This window comes from Lytechinus variegatus, chromosome 10 (genome assembly GCF_018143015.1).
Source record: "Lytechinus variegatus isolate NC3 chromosome 10, Lvar_3.0, whole genome shotgun sequence".
NCBI lineage: Eukaryota > Metazoa > Echinodermata > Echinoidea > Temnopleuroida > Toxopneustidae > Lytechinus > Lytechinus variegatus.
This window is the reverse complement of record NC_054749.1, coordinates 29,248,954-29,271,187: the sequence shown is the minus strand read 5'-3', so window position 1 is coordinate 29,271,187 and position 22,234 is coordinate 29,248,954. Positions and strand designations below refer to the sequence as shown.

The following is a 22,234-nucleotide window of genomic DNA, read 5'->3' as shown; positions in this document are numbered from 1 at the left end:
GCGATTAACCAAACATTAAAAGTTCAACACATTTTTAAAAAATCGGATTAGGAATAGAGTTGTTGATTATATGATATATCGTTGATTTCTTACGGTCCGTCGAGTTAAGAGTTTTAAATGAGCATCAAAAAGAATTTCTTCACCGTTCATTGAAAGTCTCATGAGATACCGGTCAATGCAGACTTTGAGGTAGTGGAAATTGCAAGTGCAACGTACAGTTATGGTGAGTTCACTGACTATTCTTCCATAATTTTTATTGTTGTTATTTTTTCTTCGATTATGCACATTAGGTTACCTGTATCTTAGTACAAGTATGAATATAACTCACATAAGTTTTGTCGAATTTATGCACTCAAAATGATTTTTAATGATTATAAAGTACGATACTGATAGAGAGCACTTGCGATATTTTCTGGCATCTTATCTATGTTTGATTTGATTAAAAAGAAATATAATAAGAATTCATTACTTAAAGTATGAATATCTAGTTTATCGATTTCAAAAGCAAATTCATATTTTTCCTCAGCATTTAGCTCTTTTGAAAATTATATATATGCTAATAAAAAGATGATCAACAACGAACGTAGAGGGCGTTAAAACTATTTACCACCAATTCAAATTACCATGGCTGAAAACCGCCAATGGTAAATTTTAATGGCTAAAAACACATTAGTGACTTTTTGTTCTTTTGTAGAATTGGGTTGTTGCATGAGGTTTGAGTCCGGTTTATCTGGCTGATTCTTTACCAAAGCCTTCAACGGGCATTAAAGACCCAGACTGTACCCAAAAGTGGAATTGACACATAAAATACCTGTATCAATTACCACACGAAAGTTAAAAAACTGCTTAACACCGTCTTAACAAGCTTTATACGTTTTTACCTCTTACCATCTGTTTTTGCTTAAGAATAGTTCAAATTATCGGGTTTTGAAAATAGGCTTTTTTTGTGCTTTTCACCGGTCCCAAGACCGGTAATGTTGTGATTCCGTAGATTTGTACACAGAAAAAGTTGGTGTCTTTTTTTTCTTCTTTTTTTTTGTTGGGCTTTTCAGATTCCGCGTTTTATTTTCTTCAATTCTATCGGATAAAGATATGAATATTTTTTCTTTGAACTGATTAGATCTAAAGCTCGGACTAGTTTCTACCATATTTCTTATCCCGCTCACATGGCGCAGCTTTCTTATGAATTCAAACCGCATTCAGATTTTGTGTAACAACTTTTCCAGACATAGCAATTTGGGCCCAATAAGAGTCAAGAAAAGAAATCACCAGAAAACCCCGGGGGGGGGCCACTTCCATTCACAAGTGGATACCATGCGCGACCATGGGGTCTCAAAAAGCACCCTAAACACGTAATTTCCATATTCTGAAAATGCACCCCTAAAGGCCCGGTCACATATAGGCGACGCACGAGGGGCGCATGGCCCACGTGTTGAATTTTTGCTGTTTTGGTCAATGCGTTGTTACTCGCTAGATCTGCGCTATTGTTCGTTAAGCGTTCGACAAGCGCGTTTTACCAACGTTATATATTCGACGCTCTTCGCTTGTGCGTCGTGATTTTTTGAGCATGCTCAAAAATATGCGCAGAGCTCGACGCATGACTCTATACGCCATGAACTCGCTAAACATTCGCAAAGCGCGCTAGACCAACGCTAGACGTACGCTGAGCCTACGTTGAGTATTCGGCGGCTGATTTCGAACGAACGACTGGCGCACACATAACGTGCTTTCCAACGAACACACAACGAATATGAACGAGCTGAACGAATGCTGAACGAGTGCTGAACGTATCTCTAACGCACACAATGTGTATCTTGCGTGTTCATAACCTATACCCGGCGTGTGCCTAGCGTGTAGTCCGTAGGGCATTTAATTGGATCCGGCACCAGCTCCTCATCACTTCTCCTCCAGCCCTCGAAAGAATCACCTCAAAAGATGGATGAGCCTGACACTCACATGAAATATAAAATTGCAGTTCTTCAACATCAGGATAACCTAATGGCACTGACTATTCACCAACTACAAGTCTCCAGAAGGAGAAAGGAAACAAATGTAACATTTGAAGACAGATCCGGGCATGGTGGCTCAGCGGTAGAGCGTCCGCCTCATGAACGGGAGGTCGTGGGTTCGATCCTCGGCCGAGTCATACCAAAGACTTATAAAAATGGGACCTTCTGCCTTCTTGCTAGGCGCTCAGCATTTAGATTGGAGAAGGGAAATAATAACATCTTATGTTATGCAGGGCCCGCTGGTAGAGCAGTTTCCTGACTGAAGTGGCTACCCTGGGTAAATAAAACGTTATTATTTATTATTATTTCATTATTAAATACACACACCCTTTTCTCCTACATGTGTCTATTAGCTTTTTTCATATTTCCCCTCTCTTCTTTGTAAAGTATTAAAAATATTATTATGTACAGTGATGATATTCAGATATGCCGGCAACTTTTTTTTCAAAAAAATAACTTGTGTTTTCCCTGCCTGATAAATTGAAACTGCTTTAGATATAAAATATTTTCAAACTATTTTTCTTTGGTAGTGTAAGTAACAAAATATATTTTCTTAATAACTTAGTATTTTTCTACAAAATTAATGTATACAGTTGTTTATAGGGTTTTTCGTATTTGTTTTTTTTACTGGATATCACGTCAGTCTTTTTTACCAAATGTGTTCTAATGTACTTCTGCTCCCATTTTCCTGATATCTCTTTCAATTCCTATTCTTTATCTTTTTGTCATTATTCATGTCCTCTCTTTAATTATGTAATTATATTTTGTCTATTTCAAGAACTAAATGTATTCGCTTTTTTATATTTCCATTTCATTGATTATTATGTCGACTTTTATATTGTGTAAATCCAACTTGCATGCTGCAGAAGAGTAAGTTTAATAAACACACTTATTGTAGTTTGACAAGAAACAGGACTGTGCTGTATTTATTCAATGCACTAATTGTTTTTATTAAAGGCCTTGCAAAATTTAATACCCCCATCATTTTTTTTATTGAGGGGAAGGAAGGGGGGTACAAAACCGAAATGGAATAAACTAAAACCATTATAAGTATTTTCTTTTTTTAGCATTTCTATAACATTAAAATCTTTGTCTTAATCTTTTGCATTCAATTTTTTATATCATTTACTTGGCAAGTCCCCTTACATTAGTTTTCATTATTAATATTCATGTAATAGCAAATCAATAGTTCAAACAATATAAATGAAGAAAAACTAAAAGAAAAAAAAGAGGTACAAGCACTGAAACTTGAACTGAGGGACTTGTTCAAGTAGGATAGTTTCCATAATCTACTGCACATTAAACAAAACGTGTTGTAATGAGAATGACAAAATCGAAGGTGTAATAAACATTTTACTATGTTTAATAACTAACGTTTTCTCTTTTGACATTTTTGGAATATTAAAAACGAATACAAAGCACATTGTTTAACAGTTGAAATGAGAGGTTGATAAAAATCATTTACCAAGACTTTTATTACCACTTGTTTTCAATCTGCACTGTCCACGTGAGAAATGGGCAAACACAAAGTGTATTATTTCAATTAAACATTAAAAATGAAATATGCATTAAAAAGCAAAACTGTCCTTGTGCATCATTCCATAGCGTCCCTCCCAATCTTGATCAAGACTGATTCTCACCGGCACCAGACATAGTACTTAGGAGTATTCATATCCCTGGGTGTCATCTGGCCCGAGGTCGAAGATGCCATCTGACTTGAGGTTCTTTTTAGTTTTGCAGCCACAGTCACGTGACTGGAAGTTTTCGGTCGCGGGCTGCGCGTTGAATGCGCAGTGCATGCGCTAGCCCAGCGCTACCATTCGTTCAACACGCTCGCAATACGTGATGCATTCGTTGGGAGGTTTGGTATATGCGCTCTGTGTACGGTCAAAATGCGTCCAGTATACGCGCAGCGTGTTAGCAATATGTTATGTATTCGATGCAAGTTCGCTAGCCTTTCACAAATTCTGACAGGAGTTGAGCGCACAACAGCGCACTGGCCCTATTTTCCAATTTTCAATGCGCGGGTCGTGCGTCGGGCTATATGTGACCGGGCCTTTAACAAGTATTGGCGTGTGAAACCCTACCCTTAACAAGTATTGGAAACAAAACGATACTCTTGGCAATTATTCCCTGAAATGAACCCCTAAACAAGTACAGGAATGTTTTATTGTTACGGGTCCTTCGGTCGTCGGCTTTACCTTATTTGATTTAGTACGACCCCACCTTCTACACCTCGCGCAAATCGGACTCTAAACACGTAGTGTTGGGGCAAAAAGGACATCCTTTATAAGACATTTTAATTTTGTCTCATCATCCCCGCAAATTCGACCCTAAACACGTAATTTTCCTAGTGAAATAGATACCCTTTTTTCATTATTTTTGCGTTTTTGACACCCTTATCACGTTACGTACGTAACGTGCCCTATCATGAAAAAGACATCCTTTTTACGTGTTTTTTTGGTCGCGCATGGTATCCACTCGTCAATGTAAGTGGCCCCCCCGGGCAGAAAACCCACTGAATAATCATTGAATGTGCCGATTTCTTCTAAAATATGATTTAGAAACATCTAATTTATGATCTAGATATCCAAAAATTTAGAAGCTCGATAAAGCCTACTGTCGAAGCCCGTTAATTTGTGTTTTTCTTACACTTTTATGAAGCTTATATATTCCCTATTTGTCAATTTCACTTTTAGCTCCGGTCTGGATCTTTAGATAATTTGTAATATTCGGTAATTTGGAGGGAATTCTGTCAATGAATTAACCAATCTACACAGCAAAAATGTGGTGTTAACCGGTGTACATAGAGGACCATACCAGTTATTTTACACCGGTGTCACGTTAAATTTGAGGTGTTAGTTTTACACCTATTTGGATGTGTTAGTTTTACACCTATAGGTGTTATTACAACACCTTTTGTTGTTACATTTACACTCTTTGGTGTTATGTTTAATCTCTAAGGTGTAATTTAAAACCTCACGGTGTGGTCCTCTATTAACACCAATTGGTGTCAGTTTTAACACCAAAGTTTTTACAGTATACTAACAAGGCAAACTTCACGTGGTCATAATCACATGGCCCTGGCAAGCGGGTCGCTGAGGATGCTGAAGCGCCGCAAAAAAAATTCTTGCTGCGTGTAACTTTCCCCACAGGCTGCATTCTGGAAGGTGTGAAAAAGGGGGAATGTAACCAAAATGACCTTCATTTTGAAGTAAGACCCTTTATTTTATTGTTTTGCTTTTCGAATTAACATCAGCACCCCCGGTAAAAAAATCATTCGCAGGGCCCTACATAGTCGATCTCAGTTTTGTGAATTGAGGGTTGTGAGAAATAGCAAAGAACGGTGTCACTGTTACCTTGTTCAGACTATCTCCCGCTTACCTGGATCGACATCCTCCGGAAAACACAGTGTGAACGCTCGAGAGAAAAATCCACCGTCTCCTGTTTTCTTTACCCGGGATTTTAGAAAGATAGGCGACAAGAGAGATATGTCTCGGTAAGCGGGAGATAGTCTGAACACTATACTTGTTTTTTTTTTCTTTTCATAAAATCCACAGGACGACAACAATGAGTCCATTATAACGAAGGTATTTAACAGTTGGCCAAGTGCGTTGTAAGAGCAACGTCTCAAAATGCTTCCAAGGAGAACAGAAAGGCTATTAGCTCTATAACAAAGATAACGGATTCCAATGTCAACTTTTGATTAAAAAAAAACGCGCTGTTTGGACATAAGGTATCGTGACATGGCCGGTTTTGATCTGTATATGCCTATATGCACAGAAACGCTAAACACGTTTCTATGCTGCCGGTACTGGGGCCCGTTGCAGAAAGAGTTGCCACCAACCGTAACTCTAAAAATCATGCGAACTTCATTTTCAACCAATCAACAGCGCGCATTTGGGACTTGCGATTGATTTTGGGCTTGCGTTTTAACGCAACTCTTTCTGCAACGGGCCCCTGGTCAAAGCGATATCTGTATCCCACTATTTCCTGATATCTGGAATGCTCACGTAATTTCTTGCTTTGAAATCTCAATTGAATATCAGTTTCATTGTTCACTTTGAACGCACAAGAAAATGCATTTATTTTTGTAATGCATTTGCTTTTATTCTTGGTTGTATACCAATTTAACAACTATTCAATTAGATATAATAAAGATGTTATTATCATTTGCCTCTACCATTGATTTTGCCTATCAAGGACACACCAGCAATTATCATCGCCAGCCTGATCTGTCTCCGTAAGTTAATATTCATTCTGGTTGTTCTTATTTGAATGAATGCGTTTTACATATTGATATAGCAATGAGTGCATTATGATGCTAAATGCTTAATTAAGCTTACGCGAATATTCCTTATTAATACTTTTAAAAGTAATTATAATAGCAATCTATCATGTCTATCATGTCTATGAGTTCCATGCGGCTTTTAAAACATCCACGTGAACATGGTGAAGAATTCCATGTTTTGGTATCACTATAAGATGCTAAGAATCGATTCATAAACAGATATATTTATCGTTTTGTGACAGAAAATAAAATGCATAATTTAAAAGTAAGCTTAAATATCTGACTTAAGTTCGATCTATACCAGTGACTGTGTGAAAAATAATGGGTGTGATCGAATCTATGACAATTTTTTTTTTTTACCTTAAAGTATTTGGATTATCGGTATCTGGAATGTCAGAAATCACGTGTTACGATGGTGAGACTGGAGGACGTCGAAAATGTCAATTTTCAGGTGAGAAATTATTATTGCTTTTCTTCAAGCTTTGCACTTCCGTGGTGAAGTCGAGTTTTTTAATCTAATAAACGCATGTTTCAATTTCTATTTATTTATATTATATAATAGAATATATTTTGCAATCTCTCCAGGATTTTAGTTGAAATTTTTGACAAATTGAGGAAATTACTTCGTTCTGCCCCGATCATGTCACTACGTCATAGGCCTATATATATATATTTTACATCGGTAACAGATTTACAAGACCAAATACCTCTCTTTATGTATCATTGTTTTCGCTTTTCCTTTTAATTCTTCCTTTCTCCCACAACCCCCCCCCCCCCCTCTCTATCTCTCTCCCTCTCTCTTTCGTTAAGACTCGAAATCGTCTCACCCCTATCAAAATACCCTAGCAGTAGCACCACTCCTGATTTCACATTCAATATTCAACCTTGCAGAAACTGTCTGAAGTTGATAGATAGTAAGCCAACGTGGAAACAGGCCTGCTTAAGTGTGTGTGCGGGTGTGTAAGAACGCCCATGGGAAAACTTCAATCGGGGGTGCAATTTTCATCAAAATCCATAAAAAGAAAATTTTGTAACATATCCTTTAATCTTACTATTGCATAATGCTTAAAGAAAATCCATCATGACAAGGTCCAAGGTGGTGACAAAAAATTACTCGCTAAACCCTTTCACTCCAGGAAGGTGAACCCTCTAAGATTTTATCCCCCATCCAGACGTTTTACCTTCACACTGTGTTTTCAAGTTATGTTCCACTTGTCAATGTCCCAGTGGTACGTTTTAAATTAATTTATGTGTACCTGTCAAATCCCATTGCCACTCAAAGTGCATGAATTTAAATTACTATACATGCATTGATATTTTGTACGTACTAGAACTATCATGTACATTTTCAATCTAAATATATTTTTATCATATTAGATTGCCTGAGACGTAAATGCAAAAGTACTTCATGTGAGAGGACCAAAGATGCTTCTGTCATGTCAAGGTTTGGCGAACAATCAATCAACTGTGGACGAAGTAAGTATTTCCACGCGATCCACCTCATGAATGAATGTATGTAGTGCCTTTTCATTATGAAACGCAATGCGCAATGATGATGAAAATCAATTCTACGAATCGATAGGGATGGTTTTCTGAAATATAAAAAATCGATATACATAGTCAAGACGAGAGGTGGAAATAATGTTCAGATTGTGATAAAAATAATAAACGAAATAAATGAATGAAACTTGGCACACATGATCAAACAACATTCTAAACATTCAGGGGGTGCCAAAATTAACTCTAAAAAGTATAGCAAGGGTTTCTAGGAAACATTTTTATTAGCAACCAGCACATAGGATAGCTATAGACCAAAAATATTCAACAATTAAGATGCGTTTTGGCATTTAAAACTAACGATATAGGGCGGGAGTATTAGTCATCTTCCCTGATATTTCTAGTTCCCTTGGCAATTTTCTTTCGAGCATAATTGCACTTGAATAAGATCCATATACATTTTTTCTCTATAACATTTCTCTTATTAAACTGACTCCACACAATAATCAATTGCTAAATGTCATAGTTCCATATTAGTGCCATCTGATCAAGCCCCTCTTGCTTTGAATATTTGATAAATGGCGTGTGTGTGACTGATGATATTGCCCCTTTTTTTCTTTCATTTTCTGAGCAATAATTGCTGTATTTTGCACCCTTCGCCTAAATTTACACAGGAAATGGGGGAAATGAACTGCTTAAAAGTTCAATTTTCAAATAGTATTCACCTTGTTTATATCCAATCTCCGACAGAGACTTCTAATGTATGAATTTGTGTTTTTTTAATAGCCGTTCTAGCTTGTGACAGTAACCCGTGTTCTCACATGCTCCATGGACGGTGTGTCAACACTGTCGATGGGTATATCTGCGTTTGCGAGGACGGATGGACAGGATCTAACTGTGATTTGGGTAAATCCTGTTGCATTTATCAATTTTCGCCATGGCTTTCTCACCCTTTTCCCCATGTTTTCTTTGCTCTAACACTTGTAGGAGGAGGAAGAGGGTCAAAGTGACCCAGATCCGTTAGACTATATGACTTCTTCAAAACCACAGAAGATTTGAAGTACGGGTGCTTTCAAGGGCCATTTACTTGATAATATACTTCTTATATTGAAACATCCAGGTACATTATCCTCGCAAGTCGATAATTTAGATTACGTGTTAATTATGATTTATAATTTTGTCTTAATAATATAATGATATCAATAATTATAATTCTATCTTGCGTACAAGCAAATGTAAGTAACTGGGAACACCAATCGATCTCTTTTTTGTGTCGATCAGGCTCTTTTTCGTTTGAGACCATCTCGGACTAACACTGATTGTAAAATCAATAATTACTCATGTATGATTGCTCATCTGTGTTCTCCAAATGATCCACTTTTAGATTCGTCACAATGGATATGTTCTAATTCAACTGCTAGATGCTACAATCACTCACCTGCAAAGCTTTCTTACGAAGCTGCACTTGCCTACTGCGACGGTAAGAACCCAGTGTCACCTATACCAGAGACAAGAGACGCCTCATTGCTGTTTGTGAACACAGAGATCGGACAAGTCGAAAGCCTTTTAAGCATAACTGAAGATTACGTTTGGATCAATTGCAATGACAATATCACCGAGGGCGAGTTCATCTGCGTAATCGATGCTGTTGGCACCACGACACCCACAAGAAGTAAGACAAATTTCATGCTCCAACTTGCATTATTTTTTTATCATTTGGTTGTGTTTTGGGGCAGTCATTCTGCTCTGAGAGTATAAATCTGAATGTTAATATTTTTATTGAGACGGACCTAAATCAAAATAATTATTGCATACTCTATTGCTTCAGACTGGAAATCGAACCAACCAGGCGGTGGTTTGTCTCAGCAGTGTGTTGCTGTGAGTACTGTTCACACTGAATGGGAGGATAAAGCATGTTCAGAGGTGTACGACACAGTCTGCCAGATACATATGTAAGTATGGTTACAGTTCAAAGTAAAATGATATCACACAAGCAGATTCTGGATTTCCAAAATCTCTACAAAAGATTCGTTTGTCAAATTGCACATCATACCACTGATTGCGATATTAAGGGGAATATTTCAAAACAGTTTTTCGACTTTAGGAAGATATGCTCTTCAGTAATTCATAAATAGGTAGTTTATGAAATACTCTCTTTTCTGGACTAAATATATAAAATTTTCAGCCTTCGCTCGGATTATTATGTAAGTGGAATATAAAGGACTATCCTATTCATGATTACGAGATCTGCTTGAAGTGATCTGTTTTTTGTCAAATCTTTTATATGTCAGCTTGAGCTTTGCATGGTCATTAATTAATTGGAGAGCTATATCTGTGCTTTTAGTGAATCCCGAAAGAAATAATCTTTTAATGACCCCATTTTGTATCAATTTATAGAGAATTTTCAGCTCGCGCGTTATGCTCGTATTGTTTGTGTAGTGAAATACGTAGCATGATTAGAAATGGTTGTTTTACTTGTCCTGTTTTCAAGTGTGAGTGTAAAATTTAAAATATAAATATGTTTCAATTCTGTTACTTTTCGAAAAGTTGAATGAAATAACTGATTGCCGGCAAAGCTAACAGTGTACTTGTATACTTATCAAAAGTACATATAGAATTCACAAGCCGAGCATTTGATTTTAACTGCAGCTCTTCTCCGCTGGATATCGACGAATGTGCAAGCAACCCATGCCAGAACGGGGAGTGTACAGATGACGTTTACTTCTTCTCTTGCTCCTGCGATGCAGGGTGGGAAGGAGAACTATGTGACCAACTTATTCGTAAGTATGAAAAGGGGAAGTTAACCCTGAAGAAGTTGGTTTTAATGAAAGCAGACCAAAAAACAAACGTTTTATATCCCGAGAAAAATAGTCAAAGAAAAACGAATTCATGAATTTTTACAAAAATGTTGATCTTGTGACGTCACAGACGAGCAGGTCCTCCATATATCGTGTGATTTAATTTCTCCCAAATTACATTTTCTCAGACAATTGAAAGCGATTTTATTTATGAGGGGGGATGTTACATCTGTCCATCCCTTTGGTCCCATTGGTGCTTTGCTTGTGTGCCCCCCCCCCCCTCCACCAAATTGACAAACGCAACTGGTTGAAAAGAAATAATACAAAAGAAACAGCCTTCAATTATCAGTTCGCATACATGGTAAACATAATATAATCACACTCCTCAGCTGCCAGCGTTTGTGACAGCAACCCTTGTTCATACATGTTGAATGGTCAGTGCACGGAAATAACCAATGGATACACATGTGAATGCAACACTGGATGGACAGGAGTCAGATGTGATTTAGGTAAGTGATTTCATCAACTACCACATTAAACTACTCGAACATTTAAGAAACACAAAAGCGTGGAGGAGCCGTGGTGTAGTGGTTCTGACTCTCGCCTTGTAAACAGAGGGTCTTGTGTTCGAATCCCACCGCGGTCTGGCGTCCTTTGGCAAGGCGTTAATCCACACTTTGCCACTCTCGACCCAGGTGCTAAATGGGTACCCGGTAGGATGTGAAAGTCATTGTAGCTTGTCCAGTATTGTGTGCGCCTCACAGGCGACTGACTGGAATACTCCCCAGTGAGTGGAGGATGTGCACACATTGTGTGCGGGAATGACTGATTGAATCCGATGACCGGGGTAATAATATATCTGTAAAGCGCTTAGAAACGTCGTTCCGATGGATTAAGCGCTATATAAAAGCGGATTATTATTATTATTAATAAGATCTGAAGCAACATGGTGTACATTAAACTCATAGCTCCAAAACTGGAGCTTTAGATTTCATATATGATGCATGTTGCTCCCTTATAAAAACAATTACATTATCAAAGCGTCATTGCAATCGAAAAAAACTACAGCACAAGCGTTTCTTTTTTCACATAGTATTTTGATCTCTTCCATGAGATAGTGCTATAATTGTTGTCCTATCTTTTCTATGTTTATGCTCGCAGGTGAATTCCGAAAAAACCTGTCACGTTGCGTTCGAGGGACAGGGGAATGAAAAAAACTTGAAAAAAAACGTTGCTTATGCCGAGTGGATCTGCGGACATTAAATTAGAAAAAAAATTATATGTTTTTCCTCTAATAGACATATTAAGCATAAGCGTGATAAACAATAATAGGGAGCTCACTTTTTTCATACATGTTGCTTTTTATTTTCACAACTTGGCGTTGTATCCCTTAAAAGGATAAAAGAATAGATAAATTCACCCTAATCCATTCCGTGTAACATGTAATACAGGTACAAAGCTAGGGAAACATGTTGAGGAAAAAGGTTAGAAATGAATCGAATCAATCTTTTTAGATAAAGTTCATTTCATCTTAATGAAAAATGTCAATATTTATCCATCCAAGTTTTACACGGGTCATTTTATACAAACTTTTGTAAAGATATTGTTGCTCACTCAGGCGCAAGATTCTCAATAATCTTTTTGTCATTCATTTACCAATATTATGAGGAGGATAGCTTCACGATATTACACATATATCATTTTTCATAGAATTTATTCAAACTTTTTGGGGGGAGCACTGAAAAACAAATAGTAACATGGGCTTTGTGTTTCTTTTTTTTTTCAAATAAAGTCTTTATTCAATATTTCTCCACAACACATATAAACAAATGCAAAATGAATGTGATACATCAAATTCAATATCATACATATACACAATACATAATTTAAATAAGCTCGATGTGCCTCGATTCATCAAGATATACAATAAACTTATTTTGTTGCATATGCATTGTTCGTTCTATCTCATGCTGATACTTTAAATTCTTTTGAAATGATGAGAATGATAAGTTTCCTTTTAAACATTTAGTTGAAAAGATATAATATTTGGCATGTAAAATATCAAAATTAAAAGAAGAATTTCCAGCTGGTATGCCAAATACAAAGTCATTAAAAGATAATTTTATTTCACTTTTAAGAGTGTATTTTTCAAAATCATCTAAAAATCGACGAGTAAGGGGACATTCCCAAAATAAATGAGCAATAGTTTCCGTGTTTTGTGTTTCTTAATGAGCTTGGTGCGATTCCAATATATCAATTTTTGTTCTTCCTTAAGAAATAGACGGTTTAATTCAATTCCATATGCCATGCATAAATAATTAAGTCATTGCATTACAATAACTTTCAAATCAGACTAGCTTTTCAAAAAGTGGCTAATGAAGAAAATCAAGATATTCCTGATTAATGTCCCAACTTTTTTATGTGTATAAGACTGTAGCAATTAGTTTCTTTAAACTTATGTGAACAGCCTACTGCTAGATTATGCATCACTACCGATCTGTCTACAAGGGATTCCATTTTATTTGTAACAATCATCTTTATTTATTCCGTTTTTCCTGTGTGCTTTCTAGATGAGTTACAGTGGCAGTGCTCTGAAACAACGGATAGGTGTTATAATCGTGCAAGTTCAAAGTTTTCTTACGATGGTGCGCTGGCCTACTGTGATGGTATGAACCCAGTATCGCCTATAGATAAAACAGGAAATACGTCACTGCTGTTCGTGAGCACCTCGGCGGAGATCGGAGATGTTCAGACTTTATTTGGTATTACAGAGGAGTACGTATGGGTCAACTGTAACGATCGGTCCGTCGAAGGCCAGTTCGTCTGCGTAATCGACGCCAATGGTACAACCACCTCTGACACTAGTAAGATTTTTATTTTTATATTTATGATGAGTTTGGCACGTTTTTCTCCCTTTTTTCATTGGGCTCCCGTAACACGAAGGTTAGCGATCAATGTACGTTTACGCTTGATTTTTACGTTCAATTATACATTATAGTCCATAACTATACATTATAGTTAATCAATCGTAGAATAATGTTCTACGATCATTGCTAACGTTTGTGTCAAGGGCCCCAGGTTTGCAATTGATCTCACAAGTTAAAACAAAACTGTGTAGGCATACTGAAGAATGTACAGGTCATAATGTGTATATGCATATATCATCACCATCATAACTACTAAAGATAACCATCACAATGTGAATATTTAGAATAGCTTAAAACACCTCAAATAAATCAGACACAACATGAGTGAAACCACAGGTGGGTCTACGGGGGGGCACAGCCAGCTCGTGACCCCCCCCCCCTTTTTTTTAAAGTGAGGACTTTTTCCTTTTTTTTTGCTTCTCAATATTTTTTGTGGACGAAATGTACTTAATTTTTGTTTGAAATGCTTTTGGGGGGATTATCCAATTGTTCCTCCCCCTTTGGGAAAATCCTGGATCCGCCCCTAAGGGAAATTACGTAGGAAACCGCGCCTAACACACACATATTCACTTTGTACGATAACCACAAATCACAAAAATTATCAACATTTCTGTTGAAACTGGTAATTTTCCTCATGATTTCAATAATAATAATAATAATAATCCGCTTTTATATAGCGCTTAATCCATCGGAACGACGTTTCTAAGCGCTTTACAGATATATTATTACCCCGGTCATCGGATTCAATCAGTCATTCCCGCACACAATGTGTGCACATCCTCCACTCCCTGGGGAGTATTCCAGTCAGTCGCCTGTGAGGCGCACACAATACTGGACAAGCTACAATGACTTTCACATCCTACCGGGTACCCATTTAGCACCTGGGTCGAGAGTGGCAAAGTGTGGATTAACGCCTTGCCAAAGGACGCCAGACCGCGGTGGGATTCGAACACACGACCCTCTGTTTACAAGGCGAGAGTCAGAACCACTACACCACGGCTCCTCCACAAGCAAGCACTTGTCACTCCTCTCTTGAAAAATCCATCATTAGACTCAGAGGAATCAAAAAAATATAGACCTGTCTCAAATTTAAAGTTTGTGTCAAAGATATTAGAAAAGGTTATTTACATCAATAACTGGGATATACCCATTTGATTTGCTAGTTCATTACGATGAACCTGCGTGCCGAATATAGAGTACACAATTTTTCCTGCGCGCGCGCTGCATCTCCCTACCAACGCACTATCCCAAGATCGTCGCGCAATTTGGCGTCCATTTCCTCTTTTACTTTCGCCTGCGGTCGAGTGCAGTCGCAAGCTAAGTACACTCTCAAAATTGCATTTCTGTTTTCCGTTTGGATACTTTATTGTGCAATTCTTCCCTTATTTCAATCTTATTTTCTCTCATCTAAGATTGTTATAGGATTATCACGTCGCGCGGAGCTTCCGTGATATTATTTTAACGTTTCTTGTCCCTCTTCGTGAGTTTGTTTTTTTAAAGATACGTTTCTCACAGGCGGGTTGTCTTCACCTCTCCGCCCCATAGCTCCGCGCCTTCCTGCTCGGGCGTTGTCTTCGCTCCTTTTTAATCCTTTTAATTCTTTTTATTCACTGACTTCTTCGTTTATACGACTCGTCGTGAATTTAATTGATTTATTTCTCCACAGATAGGTTCTGTAGGACGTTAGGAGCGTCGTATTCCAGCCTCGTTTCAAGTTCTTTGTCTCTTGTTTCGAGTTAGTTGATTGTTCTTTTGTTTCAATCAATCCTTTGCTCTTGTATTTATTAATTGAATTAATTGGTTAATTGATTAATTAATTAATTGATTGATTCTTTTAATTCTTGACTTGCTCCTTTGCCTCGATTCAAGTTCTTTGTTTCTTGTTTCGAGTTAGTTGATTGTTCTTTTGTTTCAATCAATCCTTTGTTCTTGTGTTTATTAATTGATTAATTATTCAATTAATTATAAAAAAAAAAAAAAAAAATATTTTCTTTCCTTCACAAGAATACTTAGAATTTTTTTTAGGAAGCCGTCTCCTGTCAGCGTTCGTCGCCTTTGACTCGGCCTTCCTTCTCGGGAAAGCTATCTTTGTTTTTCCCCCCTTCCTTTTCAAGTCAGCTACCGGTCTCTGGACTTATAATTTTTTTTTTCTTAAACTTCTTGTTTATAAAAAAAAAAAAAAAAAAAAAAAAGAAAGGGAATCTTGCTCCCCTTTTTTCCTTAGCTGATCCTCACCTCAAGAAAAATTATTATTTTTTTTCTTTTGAACAGGTGGACACAACAAAACAACAACAAAAAAAAAAGAAGAAAACTTAGTGTTTTCTTCTTTTTAGATGCTTCCCCCCTTCCTTCTTTTCAGAATTTTGGCGGAAGCAGATTCTTGTTGTGATAATCAAATAATTAATTTTTCTAACGGACTTCAGGGACAGTGTCTCTTAATAATTCTCAATTATTACTGTTTCCTTTGTTCTGGGATTTTACCTTGTATCATCCTTGTGAGATCCGTTTTTGACTCTCAAAAGTCCGCTTTTTGAGGTCCTTGTCTTCTGGGTTGGGGTTTGTTCCCCCCCCCTACCCCCTTTGCTTCTCTTTTTTTTTCTATCTTACTACTAGATCACCCTACGGCAATAATGAGCCTTTCGGACTCTCTTTCTGAAGAGCCTCAGGCGGCTGCTGTTTCGGGGCCCGACACCGGGGTCTTATCCCCCACCACAGGTAGTATAGATAGCGAGAACAGAGTCAGAGCCCCGTGGGCTCTCAAAGGGGTGGAACCGTGGACGCGCGTTCACGTGTCCCGCTTAATAAGGGTGGAACCGTGGATTTGCGACCACGTGCCCGCACGGTGATGGCCAAGGCTTCCGTCCCGGAACCTGAACCTTATTGGGGAGCGTCGCACTAGTACAGAAAACGGCGACTCCTCTAGGGCTGTCAGACCCACCGGCCATCGGGTCACCTAAAGTCCGGGGGGAGAGCACGGGTCTCTCCACCCGGCAAAGACTAGGCTCGATGCCGTGTAAGACCCCTCTAGGGAGCGTCGGCAAAGGGCTACCAGCCCCTAGTCGGAAGAGGCACCTGAGTCCGACCGTGTCGGACTCTCAATTCAATCTGACGCCGTCAGATTCGGCCGACGCCTCCTCTCGCTCGGCTAGCTCTCCCCGTGGGAGAGCTAAGGAGAGGAAGACAGGCGCAGCCCAGCCTCTTGTCCCTTCTTCCGCTCCGGCGCCGGAGCAACCGAAGAAGAAGAAAAGAAGAAGAGGAGAACCACAGACGTAAGCCCCGCTCCGTCGGGCGGTCTGTCCTCTGATTCTTTTGATGGCCAGGCCTCTCAGCTTCTCAAGCTAATCTAGAGTGCCCTCCAGCACTGCGGGTTTTTACCCCCAGGCTTGCCTGCTTCAGCCGACGGTACTACCAACCGAGCGGATCAAGCAGACACCGGCCATCCAACACACCTCGGAGAGTCACCGGCAATATCATGTTTCGCCGGCTCACGCACCTGCAAGGGAAATTCCCGCTAATACACAGGTGCTATCGACATACGGGCGTCGCCCGCCATTATGTCACCAGACTCCCAATCATTATACCCTCTTCTGCCCCCCGGGGGGGCCGCATAGAAGAGGAAGAAGAAGAAATTCTAGGTCGCTAACCCCGCTGTGCGGGTAGACCTTCCCTTCTGATTCTTGTGCCGACGGCCAGGCGTCGTAACTTCATGTTACAACAGAACGCCCTCGAGCACCACGGATCTTCATCCTAATGCTCTCTGTCAGCTAAAACCGCCGTGTCGAGCACCAGGCAGGTCAAGCAGACAGTCGCCGTCTCGCACCTCGGAGAGTCACCGGCAATATGATTCGCCGGCCCACGCACCTGCAAGGGAAATCCCCGCTAATACACAGGTGCTATCGACATACGGGCGTCGCCCGCCACTATGTCGCCAGACTCCCGATGATTGTTCCCTCTTCTGCCCCCCGGCGGGGGCCGCACAGAAGAGGAATAACAAGAAGAAAGTCTAGGTCGCTAATCCCACTTTGCGGGCAGACCTTTCTTTCTGATTCTTGTGCCGATGGCCATGCGTCGTAACTTCATGTTACAACAGAACGCCCTCGAGCATCACGGATCTTTATCCTCATGCTCCCTGTCAGCTAAAACCGCCGTGTCGAGCACCGGGCAGGTTAAGCAGACATTCGCCATCTTGCACCTCGGAGAGTCACCGGCGATTTCATGATTCGCCGGCTCACGCACCTGCAAGGGAAATCCCCGCTAATACACAGGTGTTATCGACATACGGGCATCGCCCTCCATTATGTCACCAGACTCCCGATATTTGTGGGTCAGGCGTCGCACATACTCCCATGAGCAGTGCGGGTAATTCACCCACGCTTCATATCAGCTTCAGCCGCCTTGCTAAGCACTGTGCGGCTCAAGCAATCACCTGTCCTCTCACACCGGGCATTTATTGAAACGCTGTTCACCTACACGGTGACCCCCGTTTCTATGCAGGTGCTTCCGACATACGGCTTTCAAGCATCAATATGTCGGCAAGCTCTCGGTGACCGACGGCTGGACTTTGCATCCGTTCAGGCTGCATCTATGCGTCCCCGAGCATTACGGGTTCTTATCCTCGTGTTCTCCGTCATTATAAGACCGCCGCGGTCTTATTGCTGGCGTCGGGTATTGAGCGGATTGAGACTTCTCTCGCCAACCCGCACTCCGGGGAGCCATCGGCGAGTTACCTGCATGGGTATTCCCCTTTTTATGCAGTTACTCCCGAATTCGCCCTCTACGTCAAGCCCACGTACGGCGACGACTCCTTCAGCGGTAACTCTCTCCATTCTACCCCCTAAGCGGGCCCGTAGATTGGAGGTAAGAATCTCTTACATACCGCATGCCGCACTTCTCTCGTGAGAATGTTTGGCTGCTTTGAGGGGGCAACCTATCACGTCCGCGGTCCGTCCGCCCAGGCGACGGGACCGTCGGTTTCTGGCCTGAACCTCACTTTCTATTCGAAAGTAAGGGTGCCCTGTCTTACTTAGCTCCTACCCTTGCAAGGCCAGAGTCAGGGCTAGTACAGACACCCGTCCTCCAGCGATCGCCGCTGAAGAGAGGGCGACTCCGATATGAGCACCATCACCGCTCAGCGGTATGTCTCACTACCTCATAGCTCTCCGAACTTATGAGTATGTATATCGGATCTGAATGTCACGGCGATTTAAAGTTCTCCTGTGCTTAGTAATCGCTACGCCTTCACCACCCGGTGCATTATGGTTATGTTAACCTATTGTCTCGTATTCGGGCGGCTCGTTCGAGCCCTGCCCGAGCTGCCATCACCGGTCGTCCAGCCGGACACCGCCGAAAGCACCCGCACCGAATACCTGGAGGGAATCAGCTTTTCATATGCTAGATATCCCTCCTGTTGACATTCACAGCTGTTCCCCGAGTCCTTCCCGGTCGGGTAAGCATCATCTCGGAGGAAAGAAACCGCCGTACATCTCATGAGATTATTGGCTATGTACGTGCGTTCAAGCTTGTTTAAAGCCCCAGACTTCTCTGTCGGCATTCTATGCCTATTTTCTGGGCACACCCACCGTACCGGGTCGGCGAGTTTACACCAAACAGTACGCCTTCAGACCATCGGTCGAGCTCTAACAGTCTATGTTATAGACTGCTCTCTATGTGGGTCAAGCTTGCGGGCGTCTCCGCCGTTTCCTCCTTGTGTGGAGTGGTCTACGGTGGATGTCTTACCGTGCCCATTTGTCGAATCGTCTTCTTATTTAGAAGCTTTTTCACTCGGCACACTCGAGTCACCTCGCATGCTGCTTTCATCCTCCCTCCATGCAATGCATGTGGCCATGGTCACCGCACGACCGAGGATGATGTAACCGTGGATGCATGTATGCTTATGCCTACCTAACCACAATCACTACGACCCGCTTTTTCTCGGGCCGACTGCGGATGAGTCTCTCCATGTAAGTGATTTACTTCACTGGAGTTCTTCTTTTAGAAACTTAGATGCTCATCCCCCACTGCTTAGGGCGTCATTTTTGCCGCCCCCCGCAGCTTTTTGGAACTCCTTATTCTCCGATATCGGACTGTTCCACGCTGCCGCAACCGGCGCCGGCGGTGCTTGCTCTTACGATCACCTGAGAGACCAGGCCTTGTGGCTGTTTTCATAAACAACTGGTTCTCACCGCAGACTGATGGAAATTTTTGTGTTTATTTTCCTCAAGTCTCCCTCCTTCGCTTGTTTCTTCAAGCGAGGACATCGACACTCTTAGCCAGTTTCCGTCCCTAACTTGATAGGACAGGGCCGTTGCTACCTCATTCGATTCCGTTGGGAACGTACTGTTGAGGTATCATATCTGGCGATGTCTGTTCGTTAGAACATCTCTTGATTGTCGCCTTCACGTATGATCATGACAGAGACTTTTCGCCAGCTCCCTCTGGCGTACACTTGCTGCTGCTAGGGATTCCCCCGCCCGGCGGTCATCCATCGCAGCCTAGCCTCACGGGCTCTCTCGGCAATGGTGGCTTGAGCCAAGCCACCTCTTCCACCGCGGGCACTGCACCCTCAGATGGGTGCTTCGATCAGTACGGGAGAAAGGGGATCCTGAGTTCTCTCTCGATCACTCGGTCTATCACACTTTTGTCGTGATGTGTACCGCGCTGTTTCTCTGACACGCCCGGTTGAGCTATTTTAACCAGACTGCTTTATTCTACATAGGCAGCAGGTCCGCGGTATTTCTTATTAAAAGGATGGCACTCAGTCGCTTTCTCGACCCTTGACTGCCTTACGAGTGGTTTTCTTAAATCCCTACTCTCCGTCGTTCCTAGTCCCCTTCGGACCGCTAGTAACTTTCTGCCACAGCTCTCTATCAGAATTCTGCAGATGTTCTGCCCTCACGCATTTGAGACGGATATCGAATTCTGGGCGCTTTCTCCCACGCGGAGGCTTCTGAGATCTCTCGCCTTCTCAGATTGTTCGATGGATCACTTACTGAGCCTTAAAGCTACAGTTTTCCGATCACGATTCTTGTTGAAAATTTCAACAAATTCCGAATTTTACGCTCTAGTCAGCTGGTGATGTTGTTCTCCTGACACTAGGCCGAGGGCCCATGATACTTAGTATCATTCTTCTTGGGCTCTTTCTTGGAATCGTCGTTCACGACTTCTCGAGGTCCGTCTATTGACGCCCCTCTTTCCTTCACTCCTTGCTCTTAAGGACTTCTTCACATGAGGCTTTATCGCCTCCCCTGTCCGTAAGGCAACGGCCTTTGTGTCTTCATCTCCCTATTTTAACGCACTTCTTAGTCTAGACATGCCTCCCTTCACGTTGAATCCGTGTTGGTCTAGCAAATCAAATGGGTATATCCCAGTTATTGATGTAAATTATGAAAATACTTACCATGATTTTCTTATTTACGAGATAACTGGATATACCCATTTGAACCCTCCCTCCTACCCCTCGCCTTGTGTGACAACATGTCTTGCCCGCAGGCTCATGAGAGGAAATGGACGCCAAATTGCGCGACGATCTTGGGATAGTGCGTTGGTAGGGAGATGCAGCGCGCGCGCAGGAAAAATTGTGTACTCTATATTCGGCACGCAGGTTCATCGTAATGAACTAGCAAATCAAATGGGTATATCCAGTTATCTCGTAAATAAGAAAATCATGGTAAGTATTTTCATAGTTGCTGTGCGTCTCACAAACTATTTCTTGGATAATGAATTGTTTGAACCTTTCCAATCTGCATATAGGAAATGTCATGGGGTAGAAACTGCTTTGGTTCGTGTATCAAATTATATTCTTCGTGCTGTTGATGACAAGAAGGCTGTTTTCCTCCTTCTCCTTCATCTTTCGTCAGCATTTGATACTGTTGACCATGATTTGCTATTGGATCGGTTGAAATATTGTGGCATAGAAGGAGTTGTTATTGATTGTCTTTTATCTTATCTTCATGATAGATCACAGGTTGTCAAGATTGGTGAAAATATGTCGTCTCCTGTTAAACTTCCTTTTGGAGTGCCCCAAGGTTCAGTCCTCGGGCCATTGTTTTTTGCCATCTATTCCAGTCCTCTTGCAAAAATTGCGCATAAACATGGCATAGACATTCATATGTATGCGGATGATACACAGTTGTATGTGTCGTTTGATCCAACTGACCCTGCTAATGAGTTGTCTGCCAGGCTTCGTTTACAAAATACAATAGATGATATGCGGTCATGGATGCTAAACAATAAGTTGAAATTAAATGAAAGTAAAACAGACTTGTTGATTATTAGTTCTAAATCACAAAGTCATTTGATTAAGGACCGGACTATACAGGTTGGGGACTCCTTGATTAAAGCCTTGTCATCAGTTCGAAATCTCGGTGTCGTATTTGACGAACATATGTCTATGGATGCACAAGTAAAGAAAATATGTCAATCAGTATACTATAATATTCATAATGTTAACAGCATGAGGAAAGTCCTTGACCATAAGTCTGCTGCTATGCTTATACACTCATTTGTACTATCTCGATTAGATGTTGGAAATGCTCTTCTTTTTAATATAACCTCACGCAATGTTAATAAACTTCAGTATGCTCAGAATACAGCTGCCAGGGTTTTAACTGGTACATCAAAATATCAACACATCTCACCAATTCTCCAAAAGTTACATTGGTTGCCAATCCGGAAGCGTATAGAATTTAAAATACTTCTTCTCACTTGGAAAGT

General features: G+C 40.9%; 1 protein-coding gene across 1 annotated transcript in view; it reads left to right on the top strand.

The window, feature by feature from the left end:
* The first annotated feature begins 6,191 nt into the window (after positions 1–6,191).
* The window catches only part of LOC121423200 (neurogenic locus Notch protein-like), a 33,407-nt gene continuing 17,364 nt past the window's right edge, over positions 6,192–22,234 (top strand). Inside the window, exons 1-9 of the mRNA XM_041618520.1 lie at positions 6,192–6,252; positions 6,668–6,751; positions 7,678–7,776; positions 8,584–8,703; positions 9,182–9,469; positions 9,626–9,749; positions 10,447–10,577; positions 10,985–11,104; positions 13,166–13,459. Of these exons, the coding sequence (XP_041474454.1) occupies positions 6,691–6,751; positions 7,678–7,776; positions 8,584–8,703; positions 9,182–9,469; positions 9,626–9,749; positions 10,447–10,577; positions 10,985–11,104; positions 13,166–13,459 (1,237 nt within the window). The 5' untranslated portion in view covers positions 6,192–6,252; positions 6,668–6,690. The remainder of the gene's footprint in view (positions 6,253–6,667; positions 6,752–7,677; positions 7,777–8,583; positions 8,704–9,181; positions 9,470–9,625; positions 9,750–10,446; positions 10,578–10,984; positions 11,105–13,165; positions 13,460–22,234) is intronic.